General features: G+C 60.5%; 2 protein-coding genes across 9 annotated transcripts in view; one reads left to right on the top strand and one right to left on the bottom strand.

Annotated features, from left to right (window-relative positions):
* Positions 1–13,678, top strand: part of SBF1 (SET binding factor 1) — a 28,714-nt gene extending 15,036 nt beyond the window's left edge. For 3 of the 5 annotated variants that reach the window (XM_059080073.2, XM_067010523.1, XM_067010520.1), the window contains 16 exons: positions 36–243; positions 362–558; positions 655–792; positions 3,350–3,427; positions 3,684–3,844; positions 3,917–4,096; positions 4,614–4,715; positions 4,791–4,976; positions 5,045–5,171; positions 5,316–5,446; positions 5,516–5,746; positions 11,794–11,901; positions 11,997–12,208; positions 12,877–12,964; positions 13,038–13,169; positions 13,255–13,678. In XM_059080073.2, the coding sequence (XP_058936056.1) occupies positions 36–243; positions 362–558; positions 655–792; positions 3,350–3,427; positions 3,684–3,844; positions 3,917–4,096; positions 4,614–4,715; positions 4,791–4,976; positions 5,045–5,171; positions 5,316–5,446; positions 5,516–5,746; positions 11,794–11,901; positions 11,997–12,208; positions 12,877–12,964; positions 13,038–13,169; positions 13,255–13,353 (2,378 nt within the window). In that variant the 3' untranslated portion in view covers positions 13,354–13,678. The remainder of the gene's footprint in view (positions 1–35; positions 244–361; positions 559–654; positions 793–3,349; positions 3,428–3,683; positions 3,845–3,916; positions 4,097–4,613; positions 4,716–4,790; positions 4,977–5,044; positions 5,172–5,315; positions 5,447–5,515; positions 5,747–11,793; positions 11,902–11,996; positions 12,209–12,876; positions 12,965–13,037; positions 13,170–13,254) is intronic. The other 2 variants (XM_059080075.2, XM_067010522.1) reach the window with 1 other exon arrangement.
* A 1,512-nt stretch (positions 13,679–15,190) lies between these two features.
* Positions 15,191–20,435, bottom strand: part of PPP6R2 (protein phosphatase 6 regulatory subunit 2) — a 76,181-nt gene continuing 70,936 nt past the window's right edge. For 3 of the 4 annotated variants that reach the window (XM_067010525.1, XM_059080076.2, XM_067010524.1), the window contains 11 exons: positions 20,316–20,401; positions 20,021–20,101; positions 19,576–19,673; positions 19,146–19,203; positions 18,956–19,071; positions 18,684–18,847; positions 18,186–18,357; positions 18,010–18,098; positions 17,224–17,386; positions 15,426–15,662; positions 15,191–15,352 (listed from right to left, as the gene is read on the bottom strand). In XM_067010525.1, coding sequence (XP_066866626.1) covers positions 15,301–15,352; positions 15,426–15,662; positions 17,224–17,386; positions 18,010–18,098; positions 18,186–18,357; positions 18,684–18,847; positions 18,956–19,071; positions 19,146–19,203; positions 19,576–19,673; positions 20,021–20,101; positions 20,316–20,401 — 1,316 coding nt within the window. In that variant the 3' untranslated portion in view covers positions 15,191–15,300. The remainder of the gene's footprint in view (positions 15,353–15,425; positions 15,663–17,223; positions 17,387–18,009; positions 18,099–18,185; positions 18,358–18,683; positions 18,848–18,955; positions 19,072–19,145; positions 19,204–19,575; positions 19,674–20,020; positions 20,102–20,315; positions 20,402–20,435) is intronic. The other variant, XM_059080079.2, reaches the window with a different exon arrangement.

Raw genomic sequence — 20,435 nt, 5'->3', positions numbered from 1 at the left:
CGGGTACTGACCCCCGTGTGCCTGGCCCGCCCCAGTGTCGGAGGAGCTGGAGCCCAGCACGCTGACGCCGTCCTTGGCGCTGAAGCCCTCGGACCGCATGACCATGAGTAGCCTGGTGGAGCGCGCGTGCTGCCGGGACTACCAGCGCCTGGGGCTGGGCACCCTGAGCAGCAGCCTGAGCCGCGCGAGGTCCGAGCCCTTCCGGGTCTCCCCGGTCAACCGCATGTACGCCATCTGCCGCAGGTGAGCGCTGAGCGCCGCACGCTTGGTGGCCTCCAGGCGGCCGAAGGCCCAGGGGCGCCGGGCGGTGGGTACAGAGCGCCTTTGGCCTGCTGTTCCCCTCACATCCGCCTCTTCGCAGCTACCCGGGGCTGCTAATCGTCCCGCAGAGCGTCCAGGACAACGCCCTGCAGCGCGTCTCCCGCTGCTACCGCCAGAACCGCTTCCCGGTGGTCTGTTGGCGCAGCGGGCGCTCCAAGGCCGTGCTGCTGCGCTCTGGGGGCCTGCACGGCAAGGGGGTCGTCGGCCTCTTCAAGGCCCAGAACGCGCCTTCTCCGGGTAGGCTCCCTGCTCACGCTACGCCCCGCCCCCGGCGCCCCGGCGCCCCGCCCCCGGCGCCCCGCCCCCAGCCCCCAGCTCCACTTCCTCCCGCAGGCCAGTCTCAGGCCGACTCCAGCAGCCTGGAGCAGGAGAAGTACCTGCAGGCCGTGGTCAGCTCCATGCCGCGCTATGCTGATGCGTCTGGTCGCAACACCCTCAGCGGCTTCTCCTCGGCCCACATGGGCAGCCACGGTGAGGGTGCTCGGGGCGGGAGGACCTGGGGGGCTGTGATGGCATTTATGGAGGGCAGGCCAACAAGTGGGCAGAGTGTTTGGGGTGCGGCAGCAGGTGAGTGTCCTGAGGCCCAGCTCTGACCACTCCTCTGGGGGTTTACAGAGGAGGCAGCAGGAATTTGGGGCGTGCGCCCAGGGGCCATCCTGGGCCCTACCCCTTGTCGTCGGGCTACTGGTGCAGGGCGACGCTTAGAAGACCATGCTGTCTACAAGCGGTGGTCTGGTCTCCTGGGGTGACAGGCGGGGACCCTGTTGTGGTGGGGTGAGCCATGTGGATGCCTGGCGCTGGGAGAGGGTTTTAGACAGAAAACACCCAGGAGGGCCCCAGGGCCTGCAGGCACGGGAGGGTTTGTGTCAGGATGGGCAGCCTCACCCCAGGGTCTTGCTCCAAGGCAATCGCTTCTGCACCCCGTTTACCCTCCACCTGACCCCATCCTACCCCTGCATCTCCCCCCCATGACAGCCTCTCCCCTACCTGCTCCTGTCTCCCCGCATCTCCCCTCCTGGACCCTCCCTCACTGATCTTCTGGTCCCTTCTGGTTCATCCTCTTGGCCCTCCTGAAAGCCGCTGGGCCTCCTCGAAGCTGCCATCTAGCCCGTGTTGGTCCTCATGCTGGTGATCAGCGAGCTGCCTCTCAGTCCGTGCCTGGAGGTCTCATCACCCCGCTGGAGGCATGAGGGCTGCGAAGCTGCCCGCACTGGGCCTGACCATTGCCCAGATGCTGGCCTGAGCCAGCCTTTGCCTGTACCTCAGCAGATGTGATGACAGTGTCTACCAGGGCTCTGTACACACCTGGAGTCGTCCTGGCGGTTGTGTGTGCAGAGTTGGCAGATGTCACACGAGGGTCACTTCTTTCTGTGAGACCCTTCCCCCATCCTGGCTTGTGCAGACATCACTCCAGGGGTCACTTGTCGCTCAGGCCTTCCTGATTCCCTCCCTCCCCTCACGCTTGTCTGCGTTTTTCTCTGCTGCTGCTCTAGGTTCCAGATGCACTGGCTCCCAGATGCATTGCTCTAGCTCTCAGGTGGTCTTGGGGGCTGGCAGACCACCTGTGGGGCTGAGCCTTCCAGAAGCCCGGGCATCGTCCTTGGTTCTTCCCCCTCGGCCCACCCTGAGTCCTGTGAGCTCACCACCCGAGTCTGCAGCCATCCCCATGGCCAACTGCCCCCACGCTGGCCCAGGCCTCCTGGTGCAGCCGCCACTCGTTCCTGTGGCTGGAGGGCCTTCACCCCTCCCACGTGAGGCCTGAGGAGCACCCCAACCGTAGGCACTTCCTCTGCTGCTGGTGCCCACCAGCCCCTCAGTCCCCATGCAGCCTGTCGTTCAGTGCTCCGCCTGTAGCTGTTGTTACCACTTGCTGGGCACTGGGGCCAAGGGGGCTGGGAGCAGGGTGGCCAGGCTGTCCTCATGGTAGTCAATGGGGATGCTGCCCTAGGAAGCGCTGGACTCCATGCCACCCTCTGAAGCGGCACAGGCCTTACTCCTCTTCGTCCTCTACTGGGAATACCACTCTCTAGTCTGAGTGGCTTTTGGTTTTCCAAACATCAGAGTCCATCATTCAGTATGTTTCATGGTTACGCTGTCTTCCTCTCTTCTGCCCCCTCCAGAGGTTCTGAGTGGCCCCTGCATGCAGCACCCTCCCCACAGGATCTTTCGTCTCCTAGCGTCTGTGTCTTCCCTAGTGTTGCTTGGGCATCTCTGACTGTCCCCACAGCCCACTGATGCTGCTTCTTGGTGTCCCCCGAGTTCTGGGCTCGGGCCTTCCCCCTCATTGCCTAGGGGCATACAGGGTCTCGGCTCACCTCAGCCGTACACCAGTTCCGGTCCAGACTCTGTGTCACGAGGACACACCATCCTCACTGGGTGACCAGGCTTCTACCTGCAGCGTAGTGGGCTGGCGCCGTGCTGGCCTCCGGTGCCCTGCGCCCTCTCTGTAGAGGCGAGTGAGCTCGGGTCAGAGCCAGGTGCAGGCTTAGGAATCCAGAGGCCACTGTGGAGCCTCCTGTGGGCTCTCTGTGTCTCCAGGCTGGGCCGTCCCAGCCCATAAGCCTTGGGCCTGGTCCTCACAGGTGGCTCTGTGCTGGGGCTTGGGCTTGCCTGTGTCCCGGACTGAACAACCCTCCGAGGTTCCAGGCTGGGAGCTCCCAGGATGGGCCTCCTCTGGGCTGCGCCTCATGGGCACCTCCTGCTGCTGCTGTGTGCTGGGCAGAGGCCGCTTGGTGGCTGTGTGTCATGAGCAGCGTAGGCAGCGTCCACGGGGCTGAGGGTGCAGAGGCGGCAGCCCAGGGCCCGCCTGTGCCCTGACCCTGCCTGCCCACCCCCGGGTCCTCTGGCCCTAGTTTGCCCCGGGGGCCCGGAGGGCCTTGCCGCTGATCCACACTGTCCCTGGAGCCCCCGGGGGGGTTGGTGGCGACCCAGCCCTGCACCCAGTCTCTCTCGGCCCCAGCTCCCCCTTTGCTGGGCGCAGCCTCGGGCCTGGGGCCAGGCCTGAGCCTTCTCTCTGCTGTGCCCCCAGTGCCCAGCCCCAGAGCCAGGGTCACCACGCTGTCCAACCCCATGGCGGCCTTGGCCTCCAGACGGACTGCGTCCCGAGGTACCGTACTGGCCGCGCAGGCTGGCTCCCCACTCCTGGCACTGATGGCCCCGTGTGACTGCTCGTGGGCCCTAACGTCCCCCACACCTGGCACTAACGGCCCCGTGTGACAGACCAGCATAACCCAGCCCTCCCCACAGCCCCGGGCACTAACAGCCTGACGCCCCGAGTCCCGCCTTTGCCCTCCCTGGGAGCTCAGTCCCAGGTAAGCGGTGCCCTGGCCCTGCTTCTGTGCTCAGCGGGTTTCTCTGTGCAGGTAAATGGGGCAGTGTCCGGGCCGGTGGGCGCAGCACTGATGTAGGCACCCGGCTAGCAGGCATGGGGCCCCCCCAGGCCAACGGGGCCCCCCCCGACCCAGGCTTTCTCCGGCCCCAGCGTGCAGCCCTCTACATCATTGGAGACAAAGCCCAGCTCAAGGTAACTGGGACAGCGTCCTGGGCCAGGTGGGGGCGTGGGGCCTGGGCGCGTCTCACCAGCCGACTTCCCCAGGGTGTACGGCCAGACCCCTTGCAGCAGTGGGAGCTGGTGCCCATCGAGGTGTTCGAGGCACGGCAGGTGAAAGGCAGTTTCAAGAAGCTGCTGAAGGCGTGTGTCCCCGGCTGCCCTGCCACCGAGCCCGGTTCAGCCTCCTTCCTGTGCTTGCTGGAAGACTCAGAGTGGCTGATCCAGGTCTCTCCACGGCCCCTGCCCCACCGTGGTGGAGGGCTACCCGGAGGGAGGGGATGCGACGGGCGGGGGCTGTCCGGTGCCTGCCTGGGTGCCGGGCCCCCCGCTTACCTAGAGCCACGGGTGGGCGGGGTCTGCGCTTGCTCTTTTGATGGCATTGGGCTTCAGGAGGGGATGATGGCCGCTTCCCAGTGGTGGTTCCTGGACAGGGGAGGGAGGCCAGAGCCCAGCTGTGTTGGAGGCCTCTGCTCTGTCAGGGTGGGGCTGGGCACGTCAAGGAGAGGGGTGCCTCTTCAGGCCCAGAAGACGCTGATAGGCGGGTGGGTGGGCGGCCGGGTGGGAGGAAGCACGCCAGAGCATTTCGGGTCCGTCCAGGCTGTGCTGCCTCGCGGGGTGTTCCCTGGTGTGGACCCGCGCGGCCACCGCTCCTGTGGATGTGTGGGTCCTGGGGGCCCAGTTGGGCGCTGAAGTCTTAGGCCACGGGCTCTGGGAGGTGCTGAAGGGCTGCGGGTCCCTGCAGATCCACAAGCTGCTGCAGGTGTCGGTGCTGGTGGTGGAGCTCCTGGACTCAGGCTCCTCTGTCCTGGTGAGCCTGGAGGACGGCTGGGACATCACCACTCAGGTGCGCAGTGGCCGGGGTGGGGGTGGGGGTTGGGCCAGGTCCCCACGCCCTGCTGACCCACGGCGCTGCTGGCAGGTGGTGTCCCTGGTGCAGCTGCTCTCGGACCCCTTCTACCGCACCCTGGAGGGCTTCCGTCTGCTGGTGGAGAAGGAGTGGCTGTCCTTTGGCCATCGCTTCAGCCACCGCGGGGCCCACACCCTGGCCGGGCAAAGCAGTGGCTTCACGCCAGTCTTTCTGCAGTTCCTGGACTGCGTGCACCAGGTGCGTGGGCGGCCGTGGCGGGGGCTGCGCGTGCTGACCGCAGGCCGCTGACTCCGGACGCCCCACAGGTCCACCTGCAGTTCCCCATGGAGTTCGAGTTTAGCCCATTCTACCTCAAGTTCCTCGGCTACCATCACGCGTCCCACCGCTTCCGGACCTTCCTGCTGGACTCAGACTACGAACGCATCGAGCTGGGTACGGCGGGGGCGGGGCCGGCGGGCACAGGGGCGCGCCCAGCAGCCGGGGTGGGGGGGGGGGCGGCCGGGGGCGGCGGGCACAGGGGCGCGCCCAGCAGCAGGTGGGCGGGGCCGGGGCCGGGCTCAGCGCTGCACCCCGCAGGGCTGCTGTATGAGGAGAAGGGCGAGCGCCGGGGCCAGTCGGCCTGCCGCTCGGTGTGGGAGTACGTGGAGCGGCTGAGCAAGAGGACGCCGGTGTTCTACAACTACCTGTACGCTCCCGAGGACGCGGAGGTGAGCCGGACCTGGTCGGGGTGGGCGGGCCCCTCCGCGCCCCGGTGCTCACGCCAGGCCCGCCCCCAGGTCCTCCGGCCGTACAGCAACGTGTCCAACCTGAAGGTGTGGGACTTCTACACCGAAGAGACGCTGGCCGAGGGCCCCCCCTATGACTGGGAGCTGGCGCAGGGGCCCCCCGAGCCCCCGGAGGAGGAGCGGCCCGATGGGGGTGCCCCGCAGAGCAGGCGCCGAGTGGTGTGGCCCTGCTACGACAGCTGCCCCCGAGCCCAGCCCGACGCCATCTCCCAGCTGCTGGAGGTGCGTGTGGCCTCTGAGAAGAGGAGAGGGGGTCCTAAAGCACGTCAGTCTGGTGGCCCTGCCCCCCCCCCCCCCCAATGTGGACAGTGCTCTGCTGGGTTCCCTCCTGCCTGGTGGTGCCCCCTGCAGAGAGAGATGGGCCTGGAAGCTTGGCGTTGCTGTTCAGGCTTCTCTCACTCTCTCCCTCTGCCAGACTTAGCGTGTCTGCTCAGCCTCAGCAGTCAGGGTTCAGTAGGACACGGGCCCCTGGAAGAGAGAAGAGGGCCCCTTGGGGTTGGGGTTTGGGGCGAGGCTGGGATGGCATAGAGGGTGGCTGTCCAGTGGCCGGACCACAGGAAGGTTTGCACGCCTCGCCCCACCCGTTGGCTGGGTGTCTTTGGAGGGGTATCTGAGTGTCCTGAGATTCCGCTTCCTTGTGGGGAAAGTGGGGAGGCTGATTCCTGCTTCTCAGGGAGGTGGCGAGGTGTCAACAAGCAGGTGAAAAGGTTTTGACAACCCAGCAGCGGCCCAGGCTGAAGGCACTGGCCATGCAGGGTTTGGGGGAGCCTGGGTCATGGTTTTGTGGGTGAAGGGGCTCCACAAGCACAGAGAGCAGAGGACCGTCCTCTTCTCTCTGGTACCTACTCGTGTTCCCGGAGTCGGTGTCTCTCGGCCAGCGTGTGTGTGGCGTGATGTTGTCTGTAGTGTTTTCACTTCTGACTGGTCTGTGTCTTTACAGTTACGGTGAGTTTCTGGTTGGTACTCAGCACGTGGTCAGGTTTTCTCTTCTTACCCATTTCTATCTTTCATTGGACTTTTTTTTGCTGCTTTCTTCCTTTTGTTATTTTTTCTGACAGTTGAGTATTACTTTTCCATGTTACCTACTTTGTGTGGCTTTTGAGCTGTATCTGTGTTATTTTTAGTGGTTGTCAGTGACTGCAGCCCCAGCCCATCTGGGATTGAATTGCGCGCCCCGCCACGGGAACTGCCCACTCCTGTCCTTCTGCCTTTGTCATCACCCCTTTTGCTTTTACCTGTGACATCAGCACAGAGCATGGATTATGGTTGTTTTAAATGGTCAACTTTGTTTTAAAGAAATTAGGAAACAAGGAAAAAGCCTTCTATTTGCTGTGCCCAGTATTTTTCATTCTCAGTGTAGATCTGGTATTGTATCATTTCCCTTTAGCCTGAAGAACTTTTAATGTTTCTTGTAATCCAAATCTGCTGGTGACAAATTCCCTCAGCTTTGTTTTTAACTGAAAATGTCTTCATTTTCTTTTCTTTTTATTTTCACCATTTCTGTTCTTATTGCATAGTTAATTTTCAATGTTGTGTTAGTTTCAGGTGTATAGCAAAGTGACTCAGATATATATATATATATATATATATATATATATATATATATCCTTTTCTAGAGTCTTTTCCATTATAGATTATTACAAGATGTTAACTATGGTACCCTGTGCTCGTCAGTAGATCCTTGTTGATTATCTGTTTTATATATAGTAGTGTGTATATGTTAATCCCAAACTCGTAATTTATCCCTCCCACCATCCATCCCCTTTGGTAACCGTAAGTTTTTTAAAATTAATTAATTAATTAATTAATTTGCTGCGTCAGGTCTTAGTTGTGGCCCGCCGGCTTCTCTCTAGTTGTGGTGCATGGGCTCTAGAGCACATGGGATCCAGAGCATGTGGGCTCTTTAGTTGTGGCCCCTGGGCTTAGTTGCCTGACCAGGGATCAAACCTGCGCTCCCTGCATTAGAAGGTGGATTCTTAACCACTGGACCACCAGGGAAGCCCCCATAAGTTTGTTTTCTATGTCTGTGAGTCTATTTCCGTTTTGTAAATAAGTTCATTTATATCATTTTTTTAGATTCCACATATGTGATATCATGTTTGTGTTTTTCTGTCTGACTTATTTAGTATGATAATTTCTAGGTCCATCCACATTGCTGCACATGGCATTATTTCATTCTTTTTATGGCTGAGTAGTATTCCATTGCATAAATATGCCATATCTTCTTTATCCATTCATCTGTTGCTTCTGTGTCTTGGCTTTTGTGAATATTGCTGCTATGAACATTGGGTGGGGGGGGGGGTGCATGTATCTTTCTGAATTAGAGATTTTGCTTTTTCTGGATATATGCCCAGGAGTGGAATTGCTGGGTCATATGGAGTTCTATTTTTAGTTTTCTGAGGAACCTCCATACTGTTTTCCATAGTGGCTGCACCAATTTACCTTCCCACCAGCTGTGTAGGAGGGTTCCCTTTTCTCCGCTCCCTTTCGGCATTTGTTATTTGTAGACTTTTATTTATTTATTTATTTATTTTTATTTATTTTTATTTTTTATTTTTTTTTGTGGTATGCGGGCCTCACTGCTGTAGCCTCTCCCGTTGCGGAGCACAGGCTCCGGACGCGCAGGCTCAGCTACCATGGCTCATGGGCCCAACCGCTCCGCGGCATGTGGGATCTTCCCAGACCGGGGCACAAACCCGTGTCCCCTGCATCGGCAGGCGGACTCTCAACCACTGTGCCACCAGGGAAGCCCTGTAGACTTTTAAAAAATATACGTTTATTTATTTATTATTTTTGGCTGCGTTGGGTCTTTGTTGCTGTACATGGGCTTTCTCTAGTTGCGGTGGCTTCTCTTGTTGAGGAGCACGGGCTCCATGCGCATGGACTTCAGCAGTTGTGGTGCGCGGGCTTCAGTAGTTGTGGCTTGTGGGCTCTAGAGCGCAGGCTCAGTAGTTGTGGTGCACGGGCTTAGTTGCTCCGTGGCATGTGGGATCTTCCCGGGCCATGGATTGAACCCTTGTCCTCTGTGTTGGCAGGCAGATTCTTAACCACTGCCACCAGGGAAGTCCCTCCCCTGTAGACTTTTTTTTTTTTTTTTTTTTTTGTGGTATGCGGGCCTCTCACTGTTGTGGCCTCTCCCGCTGCGGGGCACAGGCTCCGGATGCGCAGGCTCAGCGGCCATGGCTCACGGGCCCAGCCGCTCCGCGGCATGTGGGATCTTCCCGGACCGGGGCACGAACCCGTATCTCCTGCATCGGCAGGCGGACTCTCAACCACTGCGCCACCAGGGAAGCCCCCCTGTAGACTTTTTAATGATGGACTTTCTCACTGGTGTGAGGTGATACCTCATTATAGTTTTGATTTGTATTTTTCTAATAATTAGTGATATTGAGCATCTTTTCATGTGCCTGTTGGCCATCTGTATGTCTTCTTCGGAGAAATGTCTATTTAGGTCTTCTCATTTTTTTGATTGGGTTGTTTCTTTGATATTAAGCTGTGTGAGCTGTTTGTGTATTTTGGAAATTAATCTCTTGTTCGTAGCATTGTTTGCAAATATTTTCTCCCAGTCCATAGGCTGTCTTTTCATTTTGTTTATGGTTTCCTCTGCTGTGCAAAAGCTTTAAAGTTTAATTAGGTCCCATTTGTTTATTTTTGTTATTATTTCTGTTACTCTAGGAGATGGATCCAAAAAAATATTGCTGTGGTTTATGTCAAAGAGTGTTCTGCCTATGTTTCCCTCTGGGAGTTTTATAGTATCTGGTCTTACATTTAGATCTTTAATCCTTTTTGTTTTTTTTGGTGGTGCCATGCAGCTTGTGGGATCTTAGTTCCCTGACCAGGGATCAGACCTGTGCCCCCTGCAGTGGAAGTGTGGAGTCCTAAGCACTGGCCTGCCAGGGGATTCCCTTTAATCCATTTTGAGTTTATTTTTGTATATGGTGTTAGAGAATGTTCTGATTTCATTCTTTAGCACGTAGCACCACTTACTGAAGAAGCTGTTTTTTTCTCCATTGTCTATTCTTGCCTCCTTTGTTGTAGTTTGACCATAGGTTCATGGGTTTTACTTCTGGGCCCTCTATCCTGTTCTAGTGATCCGTGTCTGTTTTTGTGCCAGTACCACACTGTTTTGATTACTATAGCTTTGTAGTATATTCTGAAATCAGGGCACATGATTCCTCCAGCTCTGTTCTTTCTCAAGATTGTTTTGGCTATTCGGGGTCTTTTGTGTTTCTATACAAATTTAAAAATTTTTTGTTCTAGTTTTGTGAAAAAGGCTATTTGTAATTTAATAGGAATTGCATTGACTCTGTTGATTGTCTTGGGTGAGTGTGGTCATTTAAACAGTACTGATTCTTCCAGTCCAAGAACACAGTATATCTTTCCATCTGTTTGTGTCATCTTCAGTTTTGTTCATCGGCATCTTACAGTTTTTGGAGTACAGGTCTTTTGCCGCCTTAGGTTTATTCCTAGGTATTTTATTCTTTCTGATGCAATGGTAAATGGGATTGTTTCTTTAATTTCTCTTTCTATGCCTTTATTTATTTTTAAAAGGATTATTTATTTATTTATTTATTTATTTATTTATTTATTTATTGCCATGTTGGGTCTTCGTTGCTGCGCTTGGGCTTTCTTTAGTTGCAGCAAGTGGGGGCTACTCTTTGATGCCGTGCGCGGGCTTCTCATCACGGTGGCTTCTCTTGCTGTGGAGCACAGGCTCTAGGTGCACGGGTTTCAGTAGTTGTGGCTCACGGGCTCTAGGAGCACAAGCTTAGTTGCTCTGCATCTATGTCTTTATTTTTTAAAGGGTGTTTTCTTCGCATGTAGAATGCTAGGTTGACAGCTTTTCATACTTGGCAGTTTAAAGATGTCGTTGCAGTGCTTTCTGCTTTGCATTGTTTCTGACTGAGTGTTGGTGCTCGTTCTTACGCTTGTAAACCATGTGTAACATCGCCCTTTCTTTCCCTAATTGCCTTTAAGGTTTTGTCTTCATCTTTAGTGTCAGCAGTTTGGCCATCACATGGTTTTTTGGGGTGTGTTTGTTCTGCTTGGAGTTCTTTAAGCTTCTTAGATGTATGAGATGATAGTTTTAATCAAACTTAGTACATTTTAGGCCATTGTTTTTTTTTTTTTGTCTGTGCCCCACGGCATGCGGGATCCTAGTTCCCTGACCAGGGATCGAACCCACGCCCCTTGTGTTGGAAGCGCAGAGTCCCAACCACTGGACCGCCAAGGAAGTCCCTAGGCCATTATGTCTTTAAAGTTTTTTCTGCATGATCTTGTCCCTCGTTTCTTCTGGGTCTTTTTCGCCTGATAGGTCATTGAGGCTGTATTTGGTTTTTTCCTCCAGTCTTTCCTGTCTGCAGTTCATTTTTATGATTCCTGTTATATTGTTCTCAACTCTACTGCTCTTTTCTTTGTTTAATGTGCTTAAGCCTAATGAATTTTCCGCTTTAGATATTGTGTTTTCCAGCTCTAGTGTTTCCATTTTTCTTTATAGTTTTTCTTTTCTGTAGAGATTCCCCATCTTCTCAACCACTATGTCCCTCTTTAAATCTTAAATGCGTTTATAACAACTGTTTTGAACTTCTTGTATGCTAATTGTCTAGTTCATTTCTGGGTCTGTTTCTTTTAACTTTTCCCCTGAGGATGCTTATTTTCCTGCTGTTCTGCTTGTCTAATAATTTTTTAAAAAATTTATTAAATTTACTTATTTTTGGCTGCATTGGGTCTTTCTTTGTTGCTGCGAATGGGCTTTCTCGAGTTGCGGCGAGCGGGGGCTACTCTTCGTTGCAGTGTGTGGGCTTCTCATTGTGGTGGCTTCTTTTGTTGCGGAGCACAGGCTCTAGGTGCGTGGGCTTCAGTAGTTGTGGAGCACAGGCTCTACGCACGTGGGCTCAGTAGTTGTGGCTCACGGGCTCTAGAGCGCAGGCTCAGTAGTTGCGGCGCACGGGCTTAGTTGCTCCGCAGCATGTGGGATCTTCCTGGACTGGGGCTTGAACCGTGTCCCCTGCACTGGCAGGTGGGTTCTCAACCACTGCGCTACCAGGCAAGTCCCTTCATTACATTTTTGATGTCTCTTCAACTGTTGTCTCCAAATACTGATTTTGCCCAATCCCTCCCCCTCGCCTCCTCCTCCTCCTCCTGGACGACAGTTACATGTTCGTTGTATCTTTTCCCTGTCTCCTTTCCTACATCTTCCATCCTTTTGTCCTTTCGTGTTCTACTCTGGGTACTTTCTTCTGTGTAATCTCTCCCTGATTCTCCTCCAGGAGCTGCAGCGGCTGGAGACAGAGCTGGGCCGACCCCCTGAGCGTTGGAAGGACGCCTGGGATCGGGTGAAAGCTGCCCAGCGCCTTGAAGGCCGGCAAGACGGACGTGTGAGCGGGGGTGGGTGTGGGGGGCTGGGGTGGGCTTGCTGCCAGGAGGAGGTGGAGGCCACTCCCCTGACACGGGCCCACCCTCCTGCCCCCAGGGCACCCCCAGCTCCCTGTTGGTGTCCAGTGTGCCCCACCACCGCCGCTCGCTGGGTGTGTACCTGCAGGAGGGACCCGTGGGCTCCACCCTGAGCCTCAGCCTGGACAGTGACCAGAGCAGCGGCTCAACTGCGTCTGGCTCCCGCCAGGCAGCCCGCCGCAGCACCAGCACCCTGTACAGCCAGTTCCAGACAGCTGAGAGTGAGAACAGGTGTGAGAAGCAGCTCTCTCTGCACCACAGACACATCTGAGCTAGGGGGGCTCAACTGGGGTCCCAGGCCATTCTCAGATGGGTGGGGGGCAGGTGCCTTTGAGGAGCTTCTAGTTATTTCTTAGGTGGACTGATTTGCTGGGGAGGCCACGATGGTGGCCTGAGCCGAAGCTGTGACCGTTGCCGGGGAGAAGCTGGTGGGCTTGGAAGGGGTTTGGGATATGGAACTGGCGACCACAGCTGGGCCACGGGTGGCTGCGGAGGAGGAGAGGGACAGGGACCATGGGATACCCGTGAGGTGGGCAAAGTGCCCAGTGAGGTTGGGGCAGCTTCCAGCAGAGGTTGGGGCCTGGAGGGGCCACGTTGCCTCAGTCGCCTCCCCAGACCTTCCTGCTCCGTGTCAGGGGCCCCTGCTCTGCACGTAGGGCTGTTTCCCTGAGGTCCTGAGGCTCTGGTGTGGGACCCTCCTGTCTGTGCTGTGACGGGCGTGAGGGGGTCCTTTCTGGGGACAACCCCAGGCTTCTTCGTGTTCCCTTGCCCAGTGCTCCGGGCTTGGGTCGGTTTGGGGACAGGGGCCTCGGTCTTGCTGCTGGGGCTGCTGGGGGTGGGGAGGCGGGGCCGTTGCCGGGCCCTGATGGCTGTTCTGGCCGGTTCTTCTGCAAACGCAGGTCCTATGAGGGCACCCTGTACAAGAAGGGGGCCTTCATGAAGCCCTGGAAGGCCCGCTGGTTTGTGCTGGACAAGACTAAGCACCAGGTGAGTGGTCAGCGGGCTGGCAGGGGTAGAGGGAGTTGAGGGAGCCCTGCCCTGACCTCCTGCCCCTCCTCAGCTGCGCTACTACGACCACCGAGTGGACACGGAATGCAAGGGCTTCATCGACCTGGCAGAGGTGGAGGCCGTGGCGCCTGGCACTCCCACTCTGGGTGCCCCCAAGACCGTGGACGAGAAGGCCTTCTTTGACGTGAGCGGCGGTGGGGTACAGGGGGTGGTGGGGGTGGGCTGGACGGCCCACGTGGGGCTGTGGAGTCAGTGTCCCGCGTCCCCAGGTGAAGACGACGCGTCGTGTTTACAACTTCTGTGCCCAGGACGTGCCGTCAGCCCAGCAGTGGGTGGACCAGATCCAGAGCTGCCTGTCTGACGCCTGAGCCCGGCCCTGCTCGGTGGCTCTGCGTCCAGTCGTTACAGACCACTAGGGGTGGGCAGGGCCCCCCGGCCATGTTTACAGCCCCCGCCTTTGACAGTATTGAGGCCCCGCCCCCAAATGTGTGTACAGCCCCCCGCCCCGCCCGGCCAGCTCTTATTTTGGAGCCCTGGCTGAGCACCCGCCGGGAGCAGCCACGGTACAGCCCTCGCGGTGGGCCTGTAAATATCCCCCCTCCCGCCCTGTCAGTCAGCGTGCTGGCCCCGGCCGGCCGGCCGCAGACCACCTGTTCCTAGAACCAGAGTCTATAAAGAGCGCTAATGACACACTGCGCGCCTGCGCCTCCTCCGTGTCCTGGGGCCGGGGTGGGCGGGGCGGGGTGGGGGCGCCAGCATCGCCAGGCTTTTGCTTGGTGCCCGGCCACCCATCCTCCCAGGCCTCAGAGGCGATCCTGGGGCTGGCGCACAAGGCGCCACCTAGAGGGGTGTGTGTGTTGTGAAGAAGGGGGTACAACAGGGGAGGTGGCTCCCAGGAAGCTGTCCGGAGTCCAGACTTGCTGGTCCCTCCCTGATGAGATGATGAGAGTCAGTCGATGGGATGGATGGAGGAGTCGGACGGGGCCTGAGGAGGGGGAGACACCAGACAGGGTGGGCTCTCTGGAGAGCAAGGGTGCTTGAGGACTTGACTTAGGGGGCTTACGTATGGGGAGGTGGGGCCCAGGGACCCGACGGCCTCCGCTATGGGCACTTTGCTCCAGACGCCTGTCTCTGCCTCTCCTCTGGGGTCCCGACCATCCTCACCCCGCCCCAGTCTCGGCTGTAATGTGGGTCACTCTCCCATTCAGACGTGAATCCCACGCAGGCTAGGGCCTCACTCGCGGCAGGTGGGGGGTGTGGGGTGGAACGTGGCACCGCGGGGGCTGGGAGAACACCCCAGAGTGGTCAGGGTGGCGGCCACAGCTCCTGGTCAGGGGGGCTGGTGGTGCGGAGGGCCCGGCCGGCAGCCGCACCCGTCCGTGGGAGCTAAGGTGGGGCTCACCCAGGCCCTCCCTGGGCTCATGGACAGGACAGCCGTCGGGCTGACGTTCCTGTTGTCCAGGAACCTGTGGGTCCGAGGTCCCCTGCCCGAGACTCAACCTCCAGACGGAGCTCGTTTCACAAAGGAAAAAGAGATCAGTCTTTACTCAGGAGTTGACTCAGACGGGCCCGGGAGCAGCAGGCGATCCCTGCTGCCAGCTAGGCTGGGGCTTCAGGGCCCGCAGCGTAACAATACGCAGGTCTGTCGGTGAGAATAACAACTTTTATTGGGAGTCGCGGGGTCTGGGTGCCCTGTGAGAGCATCAGAACAGTAACATGAAATACCCCGCCCTCCCCAGCAGGTGCAGGGCAGCCCCCCACGCCCGAGCACTGCTGGGCCCCCTGCACCCCATCCTGCATGCCCGTGGCCAGCTCCTGCCAGGCGCCCCCCGCTGCCCACTGCGGACAGCCTGCCAGGCTGCGGGGGGGCTTTTTTTTTTTTTTTAAGGCGGTCGAGTTTGCAGCCTGGCTCATGGCCAGCTCCCAGGGCCACTGGGCAGCTAACACCCCGTCTGGCCAGCCCAGCTCCAGACCCACATTTGTCCCTAGAGCCTCGGAGACCCTCTCCTGCGCTAGATTAAAAAGTGCAAACACGTGGCTCTATCCGCGTTTGTTAAAAAATGGATAAAAACAGGCTCAGAGCCTGTGGCGCAGGCAGAGCCCCTATCTGAGGCCTTATTGCTGTGCGTGGGGCTGGACCCTCAAGGCCCACCCGGAGTCAGGCAGGAGAAATGCAGGCTGGGCCGTCTGACTGCTTCCAACTGCCAGCTTTACCAATGCAGCATTTATTTTAAAATTAAATTAAATTAAATAAGACAAACTGCGTCACCAGGTAGTTTTCTTGGTTGGGGCGCCAAGGCCGGGCGGCGGCAGCATCACAGGAGGCCATTTACAGCGGCTCCCGCGGGTGGCGGCCCATCAGTCTGCCTGCAGGGGGTGGGTAGGAGTCGCTCAGGGCAAGGGTCCCCACCCAGCCCCTCCCCTGGTCCGACCTGCTCACCTGTCCTTTGTCACCGTCCCCAGGGTGGCCACCGTGGAGACAGCTGGGGCTGCAGGGGTGACGGCTGCGGCCAGCACAGGAGACACTGCCGGGGTAGCCAGGGCGGGGCCGGCGTTCCCTGGTACTGTGGTGGCCGCCACGGTAGCCTCGGGGAGGACGGCCCCGACTGGGGCAGAGGTCACTTGCACAGGCACAAGGGAGGCCAGGTCTGGAGGCGTGCTGGTGGCGCACTCAGCCCTGCGTGGCAGACGGGCTCCGGTTACTGGACCAGCCCCGGTGGGGCTCCCCACTGCAGGGTGGCCCAGGCCCCTCTGCTGCCCCAAGTTCCAAACACGCCGGAGCCCCCTTCCGCGCAGCACTCGTCCCGGGCATCCCCCGCACCCCACGCCCTCCAGACGGCCCCGCACCCCCCAGCCTGGAACGTGCCCCACAGGTGCCCCCAGCAGCCCTCACTGCTCTGGAGAGCACGCAGGCCCGGGGCCCTTCCCTGGGACAGCTCTCGGGCCACACCTAGAAAGGCGGAGAGCAGGAGGCAGGCGGCCTCGGGACACCCAGCCCTCGCACTCAGCTCTGGTCTGGGGCCCAGAGAGCAAGCCCATGGCCCCCCACCAGCCCAGCGCCTGCTTCTGCTGTGTAACCTCTCCTCCAGCCTGGCACGGCCCCTCGCGAGCCAGTGAGGGCAGAGCCTGGAGACAAGCCCTGCGTGTCCCCCTATGGTGGCCCAAGGCTCGCGAAGACCACGCAAGAACCAGAAGCTTGCTTTCAGAACATCAACTGCTTCTTGGAGCCGGGTGGGTTTTTTGGGGAGCGGGAAGTTAGGAAGAGGGAAAGGTTTTAAGAATTTCGATGACTCTAAGCTTCAAGAAGGAATCAAACGGTTTGGGAGCCGCGAGTGCACCTTTACCCCAGCGCTGAGGTTCTCCGCGGCCCGCGGCGGGCAGCAAGCTCGCCCCACCCGCGGCAGCAGGAACCGCCCCTCCCCCGACACGCACTGCGCAGCTTGACCCCACTCTCTCCAGGCTGTGCCCACTGCCGGGAGCCCAGGCGCGCCCTGGGGTCCTGGGAGCTAGACTGGACCCCCTGCGTCAGCAGGGACGCTCCAGGGTCATTGGCTGGGGGCCTCACAGGAGCAGCACCGTCGCTCTCTGCTCCTCGTCCCCTCGTGGGGGTCTGGCCTGGCCCCCAGGCCTTTCAGGCCTTGACCCCAGCACCACGTTCGCCCTCACGTCCCACCAGCCCTCCGGCCCCGTTCCGTCTTCACCACACGTAGGTCCTCACACTGTCCCCACGCCCCACCCGCCCAGCCAGGAGGTATGTGTCCACCAGCTGACCGACCCGAGAGGCCTGGACCTGCCCCCTGGGCGCAGGGGTGGGGTGCGCGGGCCAAGCCTGCAGGGACGATGACCCGGGTCAGGGCCCAAGCGAAGTCCCGAGACACCCCCGTCCTACGGGTCCAGCGTGATGGACACGTGTGTCCGAGGCGCCCGGCTGAGGTGGCGCAAGTCTGGGACCAGGCACCCGGCCCAGGAGAGCGGCAGCTCCAGAGCCCACCCGGAACCCCAAACGCCTGGCCATTCCCTCCGGCGCGGCCTGAGCTGGGCTGGCCCCGTGCTGTCTCAACGGCCACCCCAGCTTCCACTTGGACGAAGTGGTGACCCTCCTGTCCAAAGCTGGCCTCCAAGGAGTCACGGGGCCATCAGGACAGGAGGAGCAGCCTGCCCCCAGGCCAGCGGAGTGCTGGGGACAGCCAGACCCCCGTGTGCAGCCGGGGGCCCCCCACCCAGCCTGTCCGGCTCACCTGGGGACCGACACGGGCAGTGGGGGGGCCTCCAGACCGGGACCCGCCCTAACAGCCTCCGAGGCAACAGCCATCTTCTGCTTGTCCTTGCGGCTGCCGGAGGCCGCCAGGGGCGCCTTCCTGGCAACACACGCGCTCCAGGCACCCGGAGTGGCCGTGCCAGCTGCAACACAGGGAGCCGGCGACACCAGGTGAGGACAGAGGGACCCCAGTACGGCGCACGTGAGCACTTCAGCCTGCAACCGGCGACAGACCTGGCCCCACACCCACTGCCGCGTGCGTGTGATGCACACACGTGCGCCTGTGCGTTCACAGGCACTGCAGGAGAAACACTCCTGAAGCGGAGTGGGGGGAGGGCCACCCACCACTCAGCCTTGTGGCTTCCAAGTCCCTCCCCGTGTGGCCCTGATACCCCGGGGGGGCTTCCAAGCCCATCTGACGGGGAGCTCAGGGCCAGGGCCCTGAACAGGTCCCAGGACAAGCACCGGGGTGGCGCGGTGCGCAAGTGTCATCCACACCTAGAAGGTGGCCGGGCCTGGGGAGACAGGCTCTGCCTTGGGTCCTGGCAACACAGACAGGTGTGGGCTGGTCGGACCTGTGCGCTGAGGCCAGCCCGAGGGCCTCGCTGGCTGTCCTGTGCCTGGAGCCAGGGCCCTGCCCCCTCCACACACCCACTCCAGTCCCCACACGTGGCACAAACCCCAACATCACCAGGGCAACACGGTGGCCCCGAGATCTTGGCCTCCCCCTCCCACCCGCCCTGCCCCTGGGGCCACCCCTACTCACGGGTTCTCTCTGGGCCCTGGTTTAGGCCACCTTGGGCCTCGCCGTGACCTCTGTCCACGGGGGAGCTGCACCTGGGCCCCGACTCAGAGCTGCAGATGAGGCCAAGTCTGAGCCCACGCCCAGGAGAGCCGGCCCCCAGGAGGCCGGGGCCACCCCCCGCCCCAGCCCCACCTCACCAGCAGAAAGGCTGGAAGTCAGCGAACTTGGCCCAGCCTCTCTCCTCTGCAGCCGAGGCGCTGGGCGCGCTGGCCGCCCACACACTGGAACCCACGTCCATCGCCACTGCCGGGGCCAGGCCCGAGGCCGTGGAATTCACCGGCTCATCAGACACCGTCCACGGGGCGCCTGCTAGGGGAGACGCGGTGTCCAGGCCCCTTGACCAGCACGTGACCGGTGGTGGAGGCCCCAGAGCAGTGGTGCGGGTGTGCCTTCCCCCACGGTACCGGGGGACACCCGCCTCTAGCCGTGACGGTGTGGCCAAGAATGACTGTGACGGGGCGGGAGACCAAGGGCACAGGAGCGTGTTTGAAAGTGTGTGCCGGGGGGTCAAGTGGGCGTCAGGCCCACAGCAGCCCAGCCACGCACACACACAGGCCAGGGCACCAAATCCTCTGTCCCCCATGTTCCCGCCCAAGCCCCCTGCCCAGCCCGCACCCCGTGGCCCCATCATCTACCTTCTGAGCCACCCTCAACACGAGGACCTTCCTTCTGGGTGGCAGCCCGAGGGGCGCCCGCCCGAGCCCCGTCCCCGTCTGCTTCCGAGCTCTCCTCCCCACCTTGGCCCCGGTGCTCCGGGCCGTCCTTCCGGAAGCTCTCCGAAGCGTGAGGGCCCCCGAACCTGGGGGGAGACCCACGGTCAGAGCAGCCCTTCCCGCCCGCCCAGGGCGCCACGGCACAGCTGAGACAGGGCTGGTGCCCGTGTGGCGCCCAGGCCCACCTGGCCCACCTGGCTCTGGTCACTCGGGCCACACAGTGTGTCTCCTCGTCCTCCCAGAGGTCGTCGTCCTCGTCGAAGGGCTGGATGTGGTCACTGCAGCAGGCCTCAAACAGAGCGGCACCAGGCTGTGGGAGAGCACACGTGGGCCACACGGCCCCCACACGCCCGGCCACCCCCAAGGGGCACCCACGGGACTCACGCTGTCCTCGTCAGCGTCGACGCTGAAGTTGATCTCCGCGATCCTGTCAAATGGGGCGCTGCGAGGACAACAGGGTCGCTGTCAAGTCCCACCAAGAGGGAGCCAAGGGGGAGGCAGCCCACCAAGGGCGGCAAAGGCAGGGGCGGGGGCCGGGGCTGCAGGCCGAGCCCGGGGTGTGTGTGTGCATGGGCTCCCCTCCCAGCTCTGGATGGGCGGCCAGGGGTGACTCCCACCCGGCTGCTCTGCCTCGCCAGAGGGCGTCTCCAGGCCGTTGGGTCACATGTGGCTTCCAGCTGAGGAAATGGTGTGATGGCCCCGAAGGCCAGGCAGGGCTGAGCCACAGGCCAGGGACCTGGTCACACCGAGCAGAGCCCGGCTCCCCCGCAAAGGCACGAGGGTGGGGCCGGCGGGCATGTCCCACTGGGCTCACTTGACGCTGTCGTCCTGCTCAGCAAACTCCTCGTCGCTGAAGCCAAACTGGTCCACGAAGGTGGCCGTCATCTGCTGGACCTGGTACTCGGAGAAAGCCTGGGCGACAGACAGGACCCCGGCCGCTCTCAGGAACCCCCCTGGTACTTCAGTGGCTTCTCCCACGTCCTGCCCTCTCGGCTGCGTGCCCACAGGCAGCCCCGTCCAAACAGCCTGTGACTCTAACTTTCCATTCGCCCACCACAGCACGTCCCCCAGGGTCTCATCAACGTCAAGTGGCCCTGGGGGCGCCCCCTAAGTAGAGGAGGGTGCAGCTGCACCCCCTGCAGGAGCGCGCAGGTGAGCACCTCCTCCAGCCCCGCCTGAGGCTCTGGTGACCCCTGCAGCACACTCCCGAGGCCTGAGCACTGCCGAGTGTGGGGACGAGGCCGCCTGGCCTCACGCACCTGCTGAAGGGACAGCTCATTAGGGAAAACGCCCTCCATGTCCTCGTCCTCACTCGAGGGGTGGAGATGGTGGGTGCTAACCTGCAACGGCCAGGATGGGCAGGCATGAGAAGGCGTCCAGGACCGTGCCGACCCCCCCCAACCCCCCCCACCCCCCACCCCCCGTGCAGGGCGCACCAGGCCTCGGGCACCAGGAGTCCCGCGAGCCCAGGTTGGGCAGGGACCGGGGGAGGACAGCGCTCTGCCCAGAGGGCCACAAGGGCCCCCCACTCCGGCCGGCCTGGGGCCTGCTCACCAGGTCCACCGCGTTCCTGCGGTTGGCCTCCATCAGCGTTTCCTCCACAAAGCTCTCCCAGCGCCCGCGGCAGTCCGAGGGGAGCCCTGCGGGGAAGGCTGCCCGGTGAGCCCTTTGGAT

Source organism: Kogia breviceps, chromosome 12 (genome assembly GCF_026419965.1).
Source record: "Kogia breviceps isolate mKogBre1 chromosome 12, mKogBre1 haplotype 1, whole genome shotgun sequence".
NCBI classification, from domain to species: domain Eukaryota; kingdom Metazoa; phylum Chordata; class Mammalia; order Artiodactyla; family Physeteridae; genus Kogia; species Kogia breviceps.
Note: the sequence above shows the minus strand (reverse complement) of the source record. Positions and strands in the feature narration are given on the sequence as shown.